At 44.2% G+C, this 20,439-nt stretch overlaps 1 protein-coding gene across 2 annotated transcripts in view; it reads right to left on the bottom strand.

Annotated features, from left to right (window-relative positions):
• IRAK2 (interleukin 1 receptor associated kinase 2) overlaps positions 1-20,439 on the bottom strand; it is a 70,430-nt gene that overhangs the window by 10,057 nt on the left and 39,934 nt on the right. For both annotated transcript variants that reach the window (XM_059663530.1, XM_059663529.1), the window contains exons 5-11: positions 15,899-15,990; positions 12,596-12,790; positions 12,445-12,509; positions 10,623-10,737; positions 7,537-7,646; positions 5,812-6,007; positions 1,117-1,179 (exon numbers count right to left, since the gene is read on the bottom strand). In XM_059663530.1, coding sequence (XP_059519513.1) covers positions 1,117-1,179; positions 5,812-6,007; positions 7,537-7,646; positions 10,623-10,737; positions 12,445-12,509; positions 12,596-12,790; positions 15,899-15,990 — 836 coding nt within the window. The remainder of the gene's footprint in view (positions 1-1,116; positions 1,180-5,811; positions 6,008-7,536; positions 7,647-10,622; positions 10,738-12,444; positions 12,510-12,595; positions 12,791-15,898; positions 15,991-20,439) is intronic.

Genomic DNA, 20,439 nt, shown 5'->3' with positions numbered 1-20,439 from the left:
TCAGAGAGCTCATTAGAGGGACAAGTTGTGACTTTCTGTGTATAGGGGAGGCCTTCAGCTCTCCACCCTAAAGCTCGGGGAATGCTACTGGGGCCCAGTCACAAAAAGCCAGCTGCTCCACTGGCCTCAACATCAAGTCAGAAAAGGGGTGCCCCTCTCAAACTGATGCAGAGGGCCAGAGCTTGCCAGAATTTCGATCTCTGCCAAAGACATGGGTTCAAATCCGTTTGACCACTGATCTCACTGAGGAGCATGAGACAAGTCTCTTCACCTTGGCCTTGGTTTTTTTCATCCGTAAAATGGGGATGATGATACTACTGAATTCATATGGTTGGACTTCCATCGGAATTAAACAGTCAAAAGTGTCAGGGTTGAGAACTCCAGGATCTGAAATCCAGAAGACCTGACTCGGAATTCCTGCTCTGACATTCAGTACAGCTGAGATTTCAGGCAAACCGCAGAGCTGGCTGTCCTCATCTACAGGTGAACATAATGCCTCTATCAATCTCATAGGGATTCTGAGATGACTTAGAAAGGTAATTTATGGGCCTGGCCTGTGTGGCTCAGTAGTTGAGCGTCGATCCAGGAACCAAGAAGTTGCTCATCAGCGATCAATGATTCTCTCTCATCACTGATGTTTCTATATTTCCCTCTCCCTTCCTCTCTCTGAAATCAATAAAAACATATCTTAAAAAAAAAAAAGGAAGATAATTTATGGAAGGTGCTAGAGTCAAGCTGTGTTGTTATATTTTTGAAATGACACTATACCTATGATAGTTCTTTGAACCTACCAAATATGGAAGTTATTGAATTTATTATAGAAACCCATTTAAAAAGCCTGAAACTAACTTACCAATCTGAGGACAACCCTATTTGATTGCCTGATGTGTAGAGAGAAGAAATGAGTTTTCCTTAAACATTCTAAATTCTATTGTATCATGAAAAAGTAATTGTTAGCTGGCAGGTGGGTGTGGGAGATTAAAGCTACTTTGCACAGATGCAAATCAAACCCTGGTCTGAGACCTCATTAGCATCTGTAAAATGGGTCCCCTCCTGACCTCTTGTGGCTGTGAGGCCCAAACATACCAACCAGCCAGAAGTGACTGGTTTCCTTACCAGGTAAACTGGGCTTCGGTCATGATCCATCGCAGGGATGCCAGTGAGGACCTCAGCTAACACCTGCAGAGAACATGGAGTTAGCACAGTTCACACACTCATGTACAGGTCAAGAGAGAAGCTTCTTCTCAATAATACAGTCTGAGCTCCAGGCTCAGCTTTGCCATTTGCCAGCAGAGACACATGCCCAAAGTCTGGAACATGAGACCCAGTGCTTATAGAAGGTTCGAATTGACTGATAGCAAGGTAGGGAGGATGGAAACCAAATGTGTGTGTATTATCATCAATTATATATATATATATACACACACACACATATATATATGCACACTTATATGTATGCATACATAAACTATATGTATATACACATACAGGGTGAGGCAAAAGTAGGTTTATGGGTTTTTTTGTATGGAAAATAATACAATAATTAATAAATAATAATACAAGAATAAACTCTGTTTCACATACAACTGTAAACCTACCTTTTCCCTACCCTGTATAATATACACACAATATATATATACACACATGCATATATCTCTATATTTATCTGCATACACACATACATATGCACACACTATATTTTAAAGATAATTTCATTTTTAAAAAAAATCAGAAATGATAAGCAGGCATTGCTACATCAATCTCAAGAAAGAGGAATCCATGTGCATATATGTATTCTACGCAGAAAATCTCAGCAATATTTATAGCATGTTTCATCCATATGCCTTTTTTAAAAAACATATGTTTTTACTGATTTTAGAGAAAGAGGAAGGGAGAGAAGAAAGAGAAGGGAGAGGAGAGAGATAGAAACATTGAAGCTGACAGAGAAAATCAATTGGCTGCCTCCTGCAGGCCCCCTATTGGGGATTATGTCCTGACCAGGAATCGAACCATTGACCTCCAACTGAGCTACACTGGACGGACCCATTATGCCTTTCTTAACATTATTTGTTCATTAATTCATCCACTCACAAAAGGAGCAGAGACCTGAGCCAGTGTAAGCCACCAAAAATTGATAAACAGTGGTATGTGTTTTAGTAAATGGGAAGCCTGCTTTGAACAGGAATTCTTGGCAGAGATAGCAGCATGGTGGTTAAGGACTCTACAGTCAGACAGACCTGGCTTCAAATTACTTTGTTCCTTATACATGCAGGTGATTTTTAGGCAAGTAACTAAAAATGAGCCTGTGTCCTCATCTGGTAAATGAGGATCTAGCAGTAGTGAATATAAGGGACTGAGTGTCAAATCTCTCTTCCACAGCCCCTCTAGAAGCAACTTATAATAGGTTCCCTTTTATGCCAAGAAATCCTCTACTCCAGAGAAAAGGCCACTAGGTTAATAACAGAAAGGCGGTGGCCAGGAGGGGGCAGTAGTGGGCATCCCTGCAGCCAGTGGACAGGAGACAATTGAAAAGACTCTCACCAGCAGTGTCAGAAAAGAAGAGGAAATAAATACACAAACATTTCCTCTGTCTCCCCTACATGCAGGCTCTATGCAAGGCTCTTTATAGAGGTCACTGAGTGCTCACCAAAAAACACATACAAAACACTGAGAAATGCAGTGTTCCCAATAAGAGAAACCAAAGTTCAAAATCATACTGTTAGTCAATGGCAGGGCTGAGAAAGAGTGCAGGGAGCCAGTGGGCACTGAATGAATGAGTGAATGAATGAATGAATGAATGAACGAATAAGGAAGTCAATTGTTACACTAAGAGCTGAGTTAAAAAGTCAAGAGTAAACAGAAATCAGGAATGATGGTGTAAAGGTAGGAATAGTAAAACAAACCACTATAATCATCATCATCATCTTGATATTTGCAAAGTACTATGCTAACCAGGTATATATATTACCTTATTAATCTTCATATATATAATTTACTCCCCATTTTACAGAGGGAAAAACTGAGGTCCAGAGTTATAGGTAATGTGCCCTACGTCACACAGCTGAAAGTAACTGAGCTGGGACCCAAATCCATGCTCTTAACCTCTGCACTACAGTGCCTGGTGGTTTTGGGGTTCAGTTCCCCCAGGTCTTACAGAAGTAGGAGCCTGGGGGAGCCCTGATGAGCTTCACTGAACCACCCAGTAAGACTGACAGGGGCAAGGAAACCAGAAGAGCCCATGAGCTAGGAGACAGGAGGAAGCAAAATCTTACATGTGTTTGTCGGGCTAAGGGCAGAAGGTGACTCAGGGGGAGGGCACTAGTTAGTAGGAGAGGTGGACAGCCAGGGGTTTGGGGTCAGAGAGAGGAAGTATAGAGTTAAAGGCTGGAGAGGGAGAGAGAAGGCAAGGTCCAAAATGCAGTTTGCTTGTTCTTGGCAGATTTCAACCAGGGACTGTCACTTTTCTCAGCCAGTATTTCCTAGACCAGGTTCTATGGGACATGGATGCTGAGAGATACTGAAAAAATAAGGTTCAGTTATCAAAATAATTTGGGAAACATAGCATACTGTAAGCCCAGCTATGGTAAATCCACAATGATCAGATTAAGAGCTCATTATCATATTAAAGGCTCTGATTAATTTTGTGGTAAAGAAATCTGCTTGACTTTGATTAACCCAGATTTCTCAAACCTATTTGCCCCCAAAACCTTTAAACACACCAAACCTACAGAGATCTCAAGGAATTGGTGTTCTGTAGAAATATACACTGGAGACTATTTTCAGACCATGAGCTCCTGGGGGAGGGATTGTGTTTAAGTTACATTGGTAGTCTACACAAATTCTACATACAGTAATACAGTAATGCCAGACAGATGGTGGTAAGGATGAGTACATGGATAGTGAATAGATGCATAGCTGATGGATGGATGGATGGATGGATGAATGGATAAATGTTGAATGAATGATGATTGAAAAGATGGATGGACAGATGGACAAAAAAGATGAATGAACAAACAAGGACAAACACAACTGGATAGAAAATTAGACGGCTGGCTGGGTGGGAATCAGGGAAGTCAGGAGATGATATCTATAGCTTACTACAATCTGGACACTCGTGAGGGGCTTTACTTCAAGGGTTGGCAGATTTTTTTCTTTAACAGGCTAGAGAGTAAATATCCTATATAATAAAAGCCTAATATGCAAATCGACTGAACAGCGGAACGACCAGCAGAACAACCGGTCACTATGACGCACACTGATCACCAGCGGGCAGACGCTCAATGCAGGAGCTGCCCCCAGCCCGCAGGCCCCAGACCAGCCAAGGCAGGTGCCAGCAGGGGCCCCCCAATCACCCTGCCGGTTGCCCCACAGATCAGCCCTGATCGCCAGCCAGGCCTAGGGACCCTACCCATGCACGAATTTCATGCACCAGGCCTCTAGTTTTAAATATATTTTTATTGATTTCAAAGAGAGGAAGGGAGAGGGATGGAGAGATAGAAACATCAATGATAAGAGAATCCCACTGGGGATCGAGCCTGCAATCCAGGCATGTGCCCTGACCAGTAGTTGAACTGCGACCTCCTAGTTCATAGGTTGACACTCAACCACCAAGCCACGTCAGCTGGGTGAGAGTAAATATTTTGGGTTTTATGGGCCACAAACCAAGTCTCTGTCACGAAACACCAATCAGAAAGGATATATGCACCCCTATGTTCATAGCAGCACAATTCACCATAGCTAAGATCTGGAAACAGCCTAAGTGCCCATCAGTAGATGAATGGATTAGAAAACTGTGGTACATCTACACGATGGAATACTATGCTGCTCTAAAAAGGAAGGAACTCTTACCATTTGCAACGGCATGGATGGAACTGGAGAGCATTATGCTAAGTGAAATAAGCCAGTCAATGAAGGAAAAATACCACATGATCTCACTCATTCATGGATAATAGAGACCATTATAAACTTTTGAACAATAATAGATACAGAGGCAGAGCTGCCTCAAACAGATTGCCAAACTGCAGCGGGAAGGCCGGGGAGGGATGGGGGGCAGGAGGGAGGGGGGTAAGAGATCAACCAAAGGACTTGTATGCATGCATATAAGCATAACCAATGGACATAAGACACTGGGGGCTAGGGGAGGCTAGGGGACTGTCAGGGGCGGGAGGGGAAAAAGGACACATATGTAATACCCTTTGTAATACTTTAAGCAATAAAAAAAAAAAATAAATAAATAAACAAAAAAAATTATTATTATTTAACTGAGGCCAGGTGCACAAAATTTGTGCACAGGGGGTGTGTCCCTCAGCCCAGCCTGCACCCTCTCCAATCTGGGAGCCCTCGGGGGATGTTTGACTGCTGGTTTAGACCTGATCCCTGTGGGCAATCCGGGACTGCTGGCTCCTAACCACTCACCTGTCTGTCTGCCTAATTGCCCCTAATGACTCTGCCTGCCTGCCTGATTGCCCCTAACCATTCTGCCTTCCAGCCTGATCACCCCTAACCGCTCTCCCCTGCCGGCCTGATCGCCCCTAACTGCCTCTGCCTCAGCCCCTGCCACTGTGGCTTTGTCCAGAAGACATCCAGTCTCATTAGCATATTACCCTTTCATTAGTATAGATCTTTTATGAATATAAAAACTATTATTAGTTATAGGTCATAGGCTAGTTTTGGCCTGTGGGCCATAGTTAGCCAACACCTACTGTACTTTGATGTATATCTATGAGCCTCTATCATAGCCTGTGCTTACACAGGAGTCATGGAAAAGACAAATGAGTATAGGCCCCCCTCAGCAGAGAAGGAAACTCTTACTATTCCACAGCTAAAGATGTCCACTCGCTTTGTCAACTGCCCCACTTTGATGAAATCTTCTGGCAGATATGCAGCTGAGGCCTGGAAAAGATGGGTCTTCATCCTGGTATATTTTGACCTTTTATTGTCAGGACACAGGTGAGACTTTGGATGAGCCAGCATGGGGGTGAAGTTTTGATCTAGCAAAACATTGGAGCTGTGGAAAAGAAAACAGAGAGAACCTTTTCATTTGGGGCTGGACAAGAAGAGGTTGCCATGGAGACGCTTTTGGGAAACAACTCAGCAATGAGCTGCAGTAAGTTAGGGTTACTGAACCCCTCAACATGGAGTTTCTGAGAGAGCCCTGAGAGAGGAGCCCACTCCGACAAGCCAATGAAGATGGAGCTAAGATTAATCCTGGTGCCTTGAGAATGGCATTCAGTGTGGTCAAAGAGGTGCAGCCATCTTGATCCCCATAGATGTCCACCCCAATCACCCCCAGCTGGCCAAGCCCATATAGGCTGTGTTGGCTCAGTCCCTCTGAGGCTGTTCCGACCCCCAGCTCTGGCCCAGCTGACTCAAGTCTAAGGGCCAGCATCCTTCGTGACTAAACCTGTCCAGACTGTAGAAAATAAGAGCAATAAAAATATTCTTGAACCTAGTCATCTAAACCATGGGAGTGAACTCTCAGAAAGTATTCCAAAAGGGTGGGGGGACAAAAAAACTCAGCTATGTGTAGAAATATTCAATACAGAACTAACCCTCTGATTTTTTTTAAAAAGTAGACACCAATTCTAATGTCCACTATTAGGAGTGGGTAAGTAAATTATGGGTAATCCGTGCAATGGAAGACTAAGAACTCACTGGAAATAATGACATGCAATGTGGAAAAATGTTTACCATATTTAAGTAAAGCAGGGGAAGAGAATATGAAATGGTAACCAGCTAACTGGGCTACCTTAGGGCCAAGACTTCTGTGTGGGAAAGGGCTAAGAAAAGAAACAGAAAAATGGGGGCCAACTGATGAGTCCGGGAGGTGAGCCAGGACGACCACGAGTCCTTCTGTTTCCCGTCTTGCTATTACTGTTGTTTGTGCAATCAAATAAGAATCAATGGGGAGAGAGAAAAAAAAAGGGGCTTCCCCTTGTCAAATGGAGAGAGGACTTTTGGGGAAGTGTGGGTTCTATGGTTTCAAGGTCAATTTTGCCGAATTCTCTGATATCTTCTGTAATCTCTTCCCATGTTGCCAGTCCCCAAATGCAGAACTCTTGCTCTTGGATGGTTGGGACATGATAGCTGGGGTGTACACGAACCAGCAGGAAGCCTCCCTAACACGAATTACTTTCACCAACAGGTATACAAGTGGGGGAAGGGGTCTCCAAGAAGACCCTGAGCACAGAGCTCAAAATCCCAGGGGAATTGGCAGATATGACCCAGACTTCAAGGACCAGGTGCAGACCAGCTGGATGCGTGGAAAGTAAACTACATCATGGGTGTGGGGTGCTTGTTGGGGAAACACCAGCTTAGAAAGACAAATGTGGTGACAGGTAGGCAGTTTGTGCTGACAGCAGCCAGAAACACTGATTTTTGAGGATGTAACAAAGAAAGGGAGACCCAAAGGAGGTGAGGTGGGGAGAGAAAGGCAAAGAGAAGAGGCACAGAGGGAGAGGAAGGGGGCCCTGGAATGTGGTCCTGTCTCATCCCTGCAGCCAGAGCCCTTGGCAGGGTCCAGTCCACCTCTCTCACCTCTTGATGTTGCTGTGGATGATCTCCAGGCTGTGAAGGTGCTCCACGGCACGAAGCAGCCCTGAGACGATGCTGATGCGCTGGGGCCAGAGGAGGGGGTCTGAGTCACCCTGAGAGAAAGAAAAGAGGTGAAACAGTGACACCTGCTCCTTTTAAAGTCCCAATGGCAGGGTCCCGGGCTCCTGTCTCTCCTCCAGCCCTTCCTGTCCTTTGCAACAGCGCTTGACCCGCATGGTCTACTGGCAGGGGGACCAGTTTTGACATCTGACGGATCTAGGTGGAAATCCCAGCTCAGACGTGCACTAGCTGTGTGACTTTGGAAAAGACACAGCCTCTCTGAGCCTCGCTTCCTTCAGATTAAAATGGAAATGTTCATCCCTATGCTTTAGGGTTGTTGTAAGGATTTAAAGAAGTGTGCGGTATGTCCCTAGCATACGGTCTGCCACACAGTGGGTGCTCAACAAACAGCACCTATTTTTATGACTGTTACAGTGGCAGCTCTGGAGTTTTTCTCTAAGTGGGGCTGGTTGGGAAAGGAGCTAGGGAGCTTGTGTTGGCACACCAGGCCCTGGACCTTATGCCCATTTTATGTATATATATATTTGGGGAGACTTCACAAGGGATAACGGACATTGTGGGGTGGGCTAAATTCCGCTTCCTTTCCTCAGGTGCTACCACTGTTTTTCTAAGACTGAATCTACAAGCTAAATCACCACTTATTTCTCAATTCCTGTCTTAGGTCCCACATCATCTAAGAACTGGCCTTGCTCATTAATTTCTTTTCAAAAACTCTGAAATATGGAGCCACGAAGAAGAAATAAAGGGCATCAAAATTGGAAATGAAGAAGTAAAACTGTCCTTATTCGCGGATGACATGATATTGTACATAAAAAACCCTAAAGACTCCATCAAAAAACTATTAGACTTACTAAATGAATTTGGCAATGTAGCAGGATACAAAATTAATGCCAAGAAATCTATGGCATTTCTATACATCAATAATGAACTTACAGAAAGAGAGACTAAAAAAGTAATCCCATTTACCATCACACCAAAAAAATTAAGATACCTAGGAATAAACTTAACTAAAGAGGTAAAAGACCTCTACTCAGAAAACTACAGGACATTGAAAAAAGAGATAGAGGAAGACATAAACAGATGGAAGAACATACCATGTTCATGGATTGGTAGAATCAACATCATTAAAATGTCCATACTACCCAAAGCAATCTATAAATTCAATGCACTCCCCATTAAAATACCAATTACATATTTCACAGACCTAGAACAAACTCTCCAAAAATTCATCTGGAATAAAAAAAAGACCCCGAATAGCTGCAGCGATCCTGAGAAAGAAGAACAAAGTAGGTGGGATCTCAATACCAGATATCAAGCTGTATTACAAAGCCACTGTTCTCAAAACTGCCTGGTACTGGCACAAGAACAGACATATAGATCAATGGAATAGAATAGAGAACCCAGAAATCAACCCAAACCAATATGCTCTATTAATATTTGAAAAAGGAAGCAAGAACATGCAATGGAGTCAAGACAGTCTCTTCAATAAATGGTGCTGGGAAAATTGGACGGATACATGCAAAAAAATGAAACTAGACCACCAACTTACACCATACACTAAAATAAACTCAAAATGGATAAAGGACTTAAATGTAAGACGAGAAGCCATAAAAATACTAGAGGTATCCAAAGGCAACAAAATCTCAGACATATGCTGAAGCAATTTCTTCACCGACACATCTCCTAGGACATTGGAAACTAAAGAGAAAATAAAAAAAATGGGACTACATCAAAATGAAATATGGAGCCACATGAAACCAGTTCAAACCCTAGTCCTGACACCCGTCAGCTGTGTTCTTTTGGGCAAATCGCTTTGCCTCTCTGTGCCGGACACTCCTCTTTTAGAAAACGGAAAAACCTGTTGGGTTGGGGCAAGGCCTGGAGGAGACATGTGTAAAGCCCTTGTCACAGTGTCTTGCACACAGGAAGAGCTCAGCAAAACTAATGATCATTATCATACCATGAATAACTGCTTTACTTGGACCCTGACAAAGGAAGTAATAATTCCATGTGGAATAATTTTATTTCCCTCTGAGGATTTTATGGGAGGGATGTTTGCTTTTAAAATTGTAATTTTGCCCAGCCAGCGTGGCTCAGCAGTTGAGCATCGACCTATGAACCAGGAAGTCACGGTTCAGTTTCTGGTCAGGGCACATGCCTGGATTGTACGCTCAATTCCCAGTGTGGGGTGTACAGGAGGCAGCCAAACAATGATTCTCTCATCTTGATGTTTCTATCTCTCTCCCTTCCTCTCTGAAATCAATAAAAATAGATTTTAAATAAATAAAATAAAATTGTGATTTCATCACTTCTCAGCCTTTTGGCTAAGATCAAGTGATAAAACTGTAATTTTTGTTGTTGTGTTGTTAATCCTCACCCAAGAATATTTTTTCCATTGATCTTGTGCTCGCTTTGGCAGCACATATACTAAGAATATTTTTTCCATTGATCTTTAGAGAGAGTGGAAGGGAGAGGAAGAGACAAAGAGAGAGAAACATCGCTGTGAGAGAGACACATTGGTTGCTTCCCACATGCGCCCGAACCAGGGATTGAGCCTACAACTGAGATACATGCCCTTGACCAGAATCGAACCACGACCCTTCAGTCGGTGGGCTAACACTCTAACCATTGAGCAAACCGGCTAGGGCTAAAATTGAAATTTTAATAAGTATTTATTTTGAAATAAAATTTTGCCTCCACTTTCCCATACTTTGTATCTTTTAATTATTTTTCTTGTCCTATTGCATTGGCTATCACCTCCAGAACAATGTTGAATAAATTTAGTGCTATGGGATACTTTATCTTGCTCTTGACTTAAATGAAATGCCTGTTGTCAAATAAAATTTTTATAGGGTTTTACCTGAAGATGTTTAGCCAAATCTTATGTATCCTGGACCAACTTCTCTTGAAGGGCCTCTCTCTCTCAGGACTCTTATATGTCCTTAACCATTGATTCTCTAACTGGGTACTGCCTGGTTCTGTTCTCTGACCATGACCCAGCCTCTTACCTGGCACCGGAGTCTGTCTTGTAAAGAACCATTTGCCATGTAGGAGTAGATCAAGCTGTAAAACTGTTTTCCAGTGCAGACGCCCAGCAGAGGTAAGACATTGGGGTGGCAGCATCTGAAATCAGGCATAGTGCGGAGGCGCGGAGTTAGACAGAAAGAGTAATCAAAGACTGCTCCAATTCCTCACCTCCCACACCTCTTATGCCCTCTCCACTGCCCTGAGGGCCCAGCGCCAGAGTAGAAAGATGAAAACTGTGTGCCTTCAAGGAGCTGGAAGCCAAGTTGCTTGATCTTATCCTGCCTCCCTGCTCTGCAGCATACGACACCTTAACCACTCCGTCTTCTGGAAGCAGAGGCTTAGAGACTAAGGAACTTGCCAAGGTTATAGCTAGCAAGCAGTGAAGCCAGGATAAGATTGCAAGTCTGCTTGACTCCCAGGACTGGAGTTCTTCCCCAAAATCCTCTTCCGCTGAGTCTAAGTCACCCGTTCCTTCTGTCTCCTCCTACCCTCTTAACCACTCTTTCTTGGCCGTTTTCCCTAAGACCCTCCTCTTTCACCTCCTTCTGAAACCTGAGTCTCCCAGGCAGGGCTCCGCATCTTGTATTAGAAGTTGTTCCTCTAGGTCAGTGGTTCTCAACCTCTGACCCTTTAAATACAGTTCCTCATGTTGTGACCCAACCATAAAATTATTTTCGTTGCTACTTCATAACTGCAATGTTGCTACTGTTATGAATCGTAATGTAAATACGTGATATGCAGGATGGTCTTAGGCGACCCCTGTGAAAGAGTCGTTTGACCGCCAAAGGGGTCGCGACCCACAGGTTGAGAACCGCTGCTCTAGGTATAGCCTGCCTCTATATCTCCATACTCTAGGTGAACAATCTAAACTCGTCAAGTCCCAAACCCGCTCCTCCACCCATAGTTATTAGCTTAGCAAAGGGCACCACCATCCATCTAATTTCCTAGAAACCCTCTTACTGCCCCATCTAATTATTATGGACACTGAAATTTGAATTTTTTATACTTATGTCATGAAATAGTCTTTTTATTTTTTTCAGACCATTCTTAGCTCTCAGGCCACACAGCACAGGCAGGGCCAGATTTAGCTTATGGGTCATCATTTGCCAGATCCTGCTCTAGATCTGGATTTTAAGATGGATTCACTCTTAGAATTGGAATCAGTAAGTCCCTGCCCATCTCAAAAAAATGATAGGTCCGGCCAGTGTGATTCAGTGGTTGAGCGTCAACCTATGAACCAGGAAGTCACAGCTCAATTCCTGGTTGGGGTTACGGGCTGGATCCCCAGTAGGCGGGGTGCAAGAGGCAGTGATTGATGATTCTCTCTCATCATTGATGCTTCTATCTCTCTATCCCTCTACCTTCCTCTCTGAAATCAATAAAAAAAACCACACACACACATATTTTTTTTAAAGAGAGATAAAAATGGCTTTCTCTCCCCCTGGATGAAAGGAGTTGGGCAAAGTGAGCCAAGGTTCTTTTATAATTCTAATCTATACTTATAGCTGTTAAACAGAAAAAGCATGGACTATTTCTGCCAGAGCAACCTAGGTTCAAATTCTGGCTATGTCACCTACTTGCTGTGTGATCTTGGACAAGACACTTGACCTCTTTGTACCTCAATTTGCCCGTATGTAAAATACTGTGCTAATAGTAGCTACATCACAGGGTTCTTGTGAGGATAAAATGAGTTTGTACACACAGAGTGCTTAAAGCATGCCTGCCACATAGGAAGCACTAGATAAGGGTTAGCTGTCGTCATTATTAAACAAAGTTTAATAATTCTCTATAGGGGAGGCTTACCTATGACAAATTCGTATCTCTGCTTGGAAGAAATTTTCAATTGATCCTGGACCTGAGCAGGCCATCTGTGGGAAAAAGACTCCGAAACATTAAAATCCTGCCTCACGCAGGCAGCTTCCCCCAACACACACACTACAAACCAAGTGCTTACCTCTCTGAGCTTCTTAAAGACGAATGGTATGCCCTGCCTTTGTCCTCTATAGATGTCAGCAAAGGTCCCCTCACTGATTTTGTGGGTTTGGTTGAAATTATCGGTTGCCTGAACCACATCCACCTCATTCCAGAAAAGGCTGTCTACAGCCAGGCTCAGAAGGGTTTCTTGCTTAGGAATGGAGGTGCTGACATCCTGGGGATTTAGAGAAGAGAAAGAGATTAACATGAAATTAACATGGATATTATTTTCCCTACCATCTCAGGGATCTTAGAACACCAGCGCTGAAGGGATAAAGAGGATCATCTTATCCAGTGAGGAGAAATGATAAAAAAGGGACATGAGTCCTGCAGCTCAGTTCAAGTGCCTTCCTCTACACCAAAAGGTTGGGGGTTCGATTCCTGGTCAGGGCACATACCTAGGTTGTGGATTCGATCCCATCGGGAAGCATAGGGAAGGCAACTGATCAATGTTTCTCTCTCACAACGATGTTTCTCTATCTCTCTCAAAATCAATAAAAACATATCCTCAGGTGAGGATTTAAAAAAAAAAAAAGACATGAATAGGGCCAGCTCAAATCCAAGCTCGGACACTACTTTGCTCTGTGACCTTGGACAAGTTACTTAACCTCTATGAGCTTTAACTGCATCAGCAAAAGTGAACATAACAATCGTTGTACCCTGGAGAGAAATGTTGAAGATTAACTAAAATGTGAATATTGCTAGCAAGTGGTTGATGGTTGCTTTTTTTTGTTTTTCAGTTTACAAAGGTAGCACCAAGGAGGTCAAAGAGCTGAGGTGAGATCACACAGCTGGTCAATGGCCAAGCTGGTTCCCTGGTCCTATACTTGGCACATGTGCTGGGAAGCAGGATATAGGTTCACATAACCAAAGACGCTTCTGTCATCAGAGCTTCGACACTGCTTGTGTGGGTAAGCCTATGAAAAGCAGCTCTGCTTCAACCATTTCCCTTCTTAAAAATAGGTGTGCAGCCCTGATCGGTTTGGCTCAGTGGATAGAGCGTTGGCCTGCGGACTGAAGGGTCCCGGGTTCGATGCCGGTCAAGGGCATGTACCTTGGTTGCGGGCACATCCCCAGTAGGGGGTGTGCAGGAGACAGCTGGTCAATGTTTCTCATCGATGTTTCTAACTCTCTATCTCTCTCCCTTCCTCTCTGTAAAAAACCAATAAAATATATTTAAAAAATAAAATAAAATATTTTAAAAATCAATAAAATATATTTTTTTAAAAAATAGGTGTTTATAAACTTATATTTTTACACTTTTTATGCTCTTTTAAACAGTTTTAGAAAATTAGTGGTGGTGGTGGGGATCCCATTATCCACTTAACTGCTATTCAAGTGTAGTGAGTTTCTTGCAGACTAGATATATAGGAATTTATTTCACAAACTAGAATCATGGTGCACACATTATTTTGATATTTGGTGTTTTCACTTAACATTACACTATGATCATTCTCCCAAGTCATCATCTTTGGGCATGACTAATTTTCAAAGAAAACTAAAACCCTGTTTAAGTGAGTCTGCGTTTTGGCACAGCTTCATGAATCAGCCCTGCAGTGCTAGCTGCTTCACCAGGCACCCTGCCCACACACTTTTAGGGGCCAATGAATATGTTTTAATTTCTTGTAAAATCAGAAGAACAAAAACAAACTTTTAAAGTCAGAGAAAATGTTTTCGTTTTTAATCTAGCTTGAATTATACTCACTTTTATATCAATGTAATTATAAAATATAAATTATTTTTAGCCGAAACCGGTTTGGCTCAGTGGATAGAGCGTCGGCCTGCGGACTGAAAGGTCCCAGGTTCAATTCCGGTCAAGGGCATGTACCTGGGTTGCGGGCACATCCCCAGTGGGAGATGTGCAGGAGGCAGTGGATCGATGTTTCTAACTCTCTCTCTCCCTTCCTCTCTGTGAAAAATCAATAAAATATTTTTTAAAAAATTATTTTTAATGAAAGAAAGGGCCCGTGAAGGCACAAGTGCCTAAGACCCATGAAACTCATATGTGGCCTGGACCCAAGTCATTGAAAATTCAGAATAATACAAACATATTTTGGGTTGGAAAAAAAACAAAACCAGACGGGAGGCAGTTTGTAAACAAATACTACTACAACCAATATATTTATGTATAAATGAGACCTGCCAATTATCAGGTCTCATTTATAAACAAATAATGAAAAAGCTCATTAAAAATGCTCATTCATGCCAAAACCGGTTTGGCTCGGTGGATAGAGCGTCGTCCTGTGGACTGAAGGGTCCCAGGTTCGATACCGGTCAAGGGCATGTGGGCGAAAGGGGCCACATGCTGACCTGACAAGCTCAGGGAAGGCCTGCGAAGCAGCCTAGCAGACGCAGAGACCTAAAATAACCACAAAGGATGGTCTGAAATTAAACTTTAACTAAAAGCAGTTATGGTGGGCAGTTACGTCCTAGGCCAGTATCTTCACTGACAAGATCAACTTTGATCCTTACTGAGCCCATTTGCCTTTTTGCCTCTAAGATAACATTCCTTTGAAGTGTCTGGGTAACTTGTAACTTCCCTTTTTCTGGAACCCCTGGGGCATAACCAAATGTTCTGGGCGCCAGGGCAGATACTACAAATTCCTTCATTATCATGTTGATTGATCCTGCACCCACCTATGTATGTGTCCATCATTTTACTTTTTATCCTATCACAGAGGTTTCCCTGCTTCGCTTAATCCCACCTCCTTAAATCTGTCACCAATGAATTTCATGTATAAATACGGATGTAACCCTGCCATTCTCCGGAGCACTATCTCAATTCATTGAGGTTCTGCTTCCCGGCATATGTCGACAGTTTGGCTCAAATAAACCACAAAAATTCTTTACAGGTTTCAATGGTTTTTTACGTTAACAGGCATATACCTTGGTTGCAGGCACATCCCCAGTAGAAGGTGTGCAGGAGGCAGCTGGTCGATGTTTCTCTCTCATCGATGTTTCTAACTCTCTATCCCTCTCCCTTCTACTCTGTAAAAAATCAATAAAAATATATTTAAAAAAAAAAGATTTAAAAAAAAAATTGGGAGAGCCTTAGACTGAAAAATGCTTATTCACTAGTGCATGAACCCCCTCGCCCCCAACTCCATCCAGTTGTATTAACTGTCAGTACTTACACCTTAAAAGCTCAGAGTAATTCAATTGGTCTCCTTCCCCCCGCCCCTCACCCCACTCTAACCCCCAAACTGGTCTCAGGGAATAAATGCACGGCTGTTCTGAGAAAGAGTGCCGCAAACGGGGATATGGCTTTCAGATGGGGATTTACCTTTGAATCAGATGAAGCAGGAAGGTCAGTGTTTAAGGAGGGAGGGGCATCTTCAGGAGGAGGCAGGAGGCTGGCTCTGGCTGGAGCAGGCCCTGGAAAGAAGGGACTGTGGGTCAGAAAGTGTCCCCCCTGAGGAAAGAGGGAGGGGCCCATGTCAACCCCCAGGCCAAGCCAGGCTCTGTGATTGTTGTCAATAAGGACAGCTACTATTTCCTGACACCCCCAGGCACCAGACTACACCATCCTCTTGCCATACCTAAATGAATCCTTAGGACAACCCTATGGATTGGTCCCCATTTGGCAGGTGGAGAAACAGAGGCACTGGAGGTGGCCACTTGCTCAGGGCCATACAGTAAGTGGTAGAGCCAGCCTTCAAATAGAGTATCACCTGTGTGACATCTAATCCCTGCACTGTCACACCTCCCTCACAAGGATCCGAGAACACAGGGCAATTAGCTACGAAGCCTGCCTTCCAGAAACCTCCACCATGGCAGGAATGGCCATGACAAGCCTCTGAGTCAGAGCAGGAGAGGCTGGCCGTCGTAGGCTGGGGGATCAAGGAGGGTTTCACAGAGGAAGGAGCGTTTGACCTGGGCTTGAGAGATGGGGAAACGTTTCTGAAAAGTGGGTACGAGGTGGGAGGGCACCGAGGCAGTGCCACTGGACTGTGTGGAGGGAAAGTCCCGGCGTGCGGTAAATATTCCAGGCACTTAGTCAGCAAACAGTGACATCAGCGACAGCTCTAAATGCCTTACTGTTTTAACTCATTTAACGCTCACAATAATCCTAGGAGATAGGTACCATTATCATCGGCTCCTTACAGATGCTGGAAATGAGGCCTCTGAGTAACTGGGGGCTGCCCTTCCAAGGAAACCTGGCCTTGACCCCAGGGGGGGCAGGTCAAATTCACCTGCTCCTGTATTTCTGGTTGACGATATCAGGAAAGGAATGATTAATCTGGACTTTTGGCCATAAAATAATGCTGAAGACTGAAAATAGAACACAGGTGAAACGACAATGAGCCTTGCTAAACTATTAACCTGGGCAGCTGATACACCTCATCTGATACAAAGCCTGAGGCTCTTTCATCCCCACAGAGCCCAACAGGAGGCCAACCTAAGCCTCTCCCCTGGGTCTGCTCCGGCTTCCAGAGTTGTCAGGGCTTTTTTTGTTTTTGTTTTCCACTTTTTCCAGTATTGGCTACATTTGAAAGAACGACACTTGAGAAGGTACCATATTTGCACACTCACAATGCATCAGAGAACCCCAAAATGGGACATTACAAATACACACACACACACACACACACACACACCAGTCCATCAGTGCACTATTACCATAAACTAAGCTTCGGGGTAAGAGCTATAGCTCAGACACTGGAAGTAAACCTTTGGCAAATACACAGATTAATTAATCCAGGTTGAAAACAAAAAAATAATACCAGCTATGTGCTGCAGACCAGCTGCTGGCAGCACAACTGATGACAGTGCTTGCGCTGCTGCTCACCCACATCCATCCCCCATCTGCACCCAGGCCAAGCTTCCCACTGGCTCCCCTCTCTCCCCAGTGAAGGAGTGAAGAGGGGAGACTAAGAGGAGACCCAAGACTCTGATGGCTGGGGACTCTGGTCTCCCCAAGGACACCCCTGAGCCTGCCTTAGACTTCAAGCAGGACACTCCCTCCCAACCTTCCCACCCCAGCCTTGCCCAGCACCTTCCACATCTTCTCCCAGGCATTTGTCCTATGAAAACCCTTGTGTTCATCTTGGCTTCTGCTCCTCAGGTGGCCTGGAATACAGGTGCCCACTGGCCAGCAGTGCAGAGCTCCTGCCTTGCAGAAAGGCTCCCTCCCACTGCTGCCCCTGTGATGAAGTCTCCGCTCTTGCCCTGCCTCGTCTTGGCCTCTGCCCAGAACCCTTGGCCTGTCACATTCATCCCTCTCCTAGATGTTGGCCCTGCCTCCGTGCCGCCTCACTGAGTTACTTGATGTTTTTCTTCCAATCCACTTTAATTCACATACTGGACTATGCATTTAGCCTTGAAATCCCTAGTTCTTTGTGCATGTGTATATATATATATTTTCCAGCATCCATGTTCTCATGTACCACTGGGTACAGGCTCCACATTCTGGGAACTGCTGCTCCAGCCCAACTCGATCTCCCTCCTGCTTCTTTCCCCTCTCCCTGACCCAGCGCTGGCCTCTGAGCAGAGCTACACCCATAGTCCCTTGTCCTCTTCCTTTGCCCTGTGACTCCAAGGTCAGCACTGACCTCACACAGCCAGAATTTTCTGGTCTGACTTGATGCCTGGGGTTCAGTCTGGGGGCTGCACCAGGTCTCTTGGGTTGGGGGGGTCACTGAGGTTCACTCTTGTGAACTATGAGGAGAGGCTGAGTCTATATCTCCCTCTGGTTTTGTAAATAAACAGGAATGGGATTTGGGCCACTACTACAAGGCTGACACGCCAGATAAGGACTAGCCCTTGCTTTGTAAATGCTCATGGAAGGACTGGGTCAGGGAAGACACTGGGCTACATAAATATCATTTCAAAAACACTAAGGGTTAACCTTTAATGTGCCAAAATGTTTACAAAAAAAAAAAAAAAAACAACCAAAAACACAACAACAAACATTTCCTATGAAAATCTTTCTAGAATGTCTGCTTTCCCAAACCGAATGCAGCAAATCCCGTTCTGTCACGTGGCACCATTGTGGGCCTGAGTATAGAACACACGGCAGTGCTGGCATTTGGGGTCTTCTGTCCGCTGCCCTGTGGCTGGCAGGGGTCTGCCTCTGCAGCCTCCCTGTCTCCTTTCTGTTTATCAGACAGAACTGGGCTCAAGTCCTGCCTCCAACATGACTAACGAGTTGAACTTGGTGATTTGCGCTTCACTTCTTCAGCTTCCTCAAATGTAAAAAGAGCAATAACAGACCATTCCTATGGAGTTCTTGTCCAGATTAAAAGATATGAAAGTTTTAAAGCACAAAGACCAGTCTCTGTCTGCTATGTATGTATGGAGCGCCACGGCTGGTAAAACTGTGTGGAATAAGAGTAAATAAATTCTTATTGACAGCCCAGTGGCCTTTCCCACAGCAAAGGCTTGTTGAGTTATTTCAGCTACTCAGAGCCCTTTTATCTGGATTCTGGCTTTGAGAATTTGTTTAACCAGGTGCTCAGAACGTGTCTGTGGCTCACCTACTCAAGTATTTTCCTCTTCCACACATCTCCCACTTCCTCCTCACCTACTGCAAGGGGGTTGGTATATATAGGAGTTAAGAGGTGGGCTCTAGCCCTGGGCGGTGTGGCTCAGGTGGTTAGAGTGTCTTCCTGCACACCAAAAGGTGTCAGGTTGGATCCTCTGGTTGAGGCATGGGGATCCCCTCTCTAAAATGTCAAAATTTTTTTAATTAAAAAAAATAAAAGTGGGCTCTGGGCAACTCACCTGAGCTGAATCCTGACCCCAACACTCATTCAGCCAGAAGATCTGGCAGGTTATGCATCCTTCCCCAGTTACCATGGTGAGGGGTGTGAGCAACAGGGGCCCTCACCTCCCTAGCTGTCAGTGTGACTCACCAGGCAGTACCTAGAACAGTGGTTCTCAACCTGTGGGTCGAGACCCCTTTGGGGGTCGAACGACCCTTTCACAGGGGTCGCCTAAGACTATCGGAAAACACATATATAATTACATATTGTTTTTGTGACTAATCACTATGCTTTAATTATGTTCAACTTGTAACAATGAAATTGGGGGTCACCACAACATGAGGAACTGTATTAAAGGGTCACGGCATTAGGAAGGTTGAGAACCACTGACCTAGAACCTCCAGGCTGGTGTTTCCTGCACGTAGGCAGTCTTTGTTCCCACTTACTATACCCTCTCCAGCCTTCCCTGCCTCCGCATTCTCCATTCCTACAAGATAATCAGCCTAAACTTAGGGGCCCAAAGGAAGTTTGGGGCTTTCCCAAGAGAGGACAAGCTTTGGGTTATTTGATGATTACTCTCTTATTTTCAGTTTGGGCAAAGATAAACAATCAACTTCCTGTCTCTGTCTATAGATTGTATTTATCATCTCCACCAGCCAGGGCACATGTGCTTCTGAGGGCCATTCAAGAAACTGAAGGGTGCAGAAGCTGGCAGACACACATCATGCTTGTTTTTGCAGTCACCTAGATAAGGAACAACCGAAGTGGCTACACCTGTCACCTCCTCCATCCTGACCAGCCATCCCCTAGAATTTCCTTATTTTGTTACCATGTTTCCCGTTGACCATCAACCAGTATCACATTTGCTTTATGACGATTTCCCCTTATCTTTAATTGCTGATCAAAGTTCTGCACTCTTTTTTTTTCTTTCTTCCTTTAGCTACAGGAAATAACTCAGACTCCTTGGCCTAGAATTAATTTTCCAGACTTGAACTATCTGGGGTGTCTGGGAAGTTCCTAACATTGACGAACATTTAAAAAAATATTTTTTAGCCCTAGACGGTTTGACTTAGTGGAAAGAATGTTGGCCTGTGGACTGAAAGGTCCCAGGTTTGATTCC

The sequence above is a fragment of the Myotis daubentonii genome, chromosome 14 (assembly GCF_963259705.1).
Source record: "Myotis daubentonii chromosome 14, mMyoDau2.1, whole genome shotgun sequence".
Lineage (NCBI taxonomy): Eukaryota > Metazoa > Chordata > Mammalia > Chiroptera > Vespertilionidae > Myotis > Myotis daubentonii.
The sequence above is the reverse complement of the archived record's forward strand: the minus strand, read 5'-3'. Positions and strand labels throughout refer to the sequence as shown.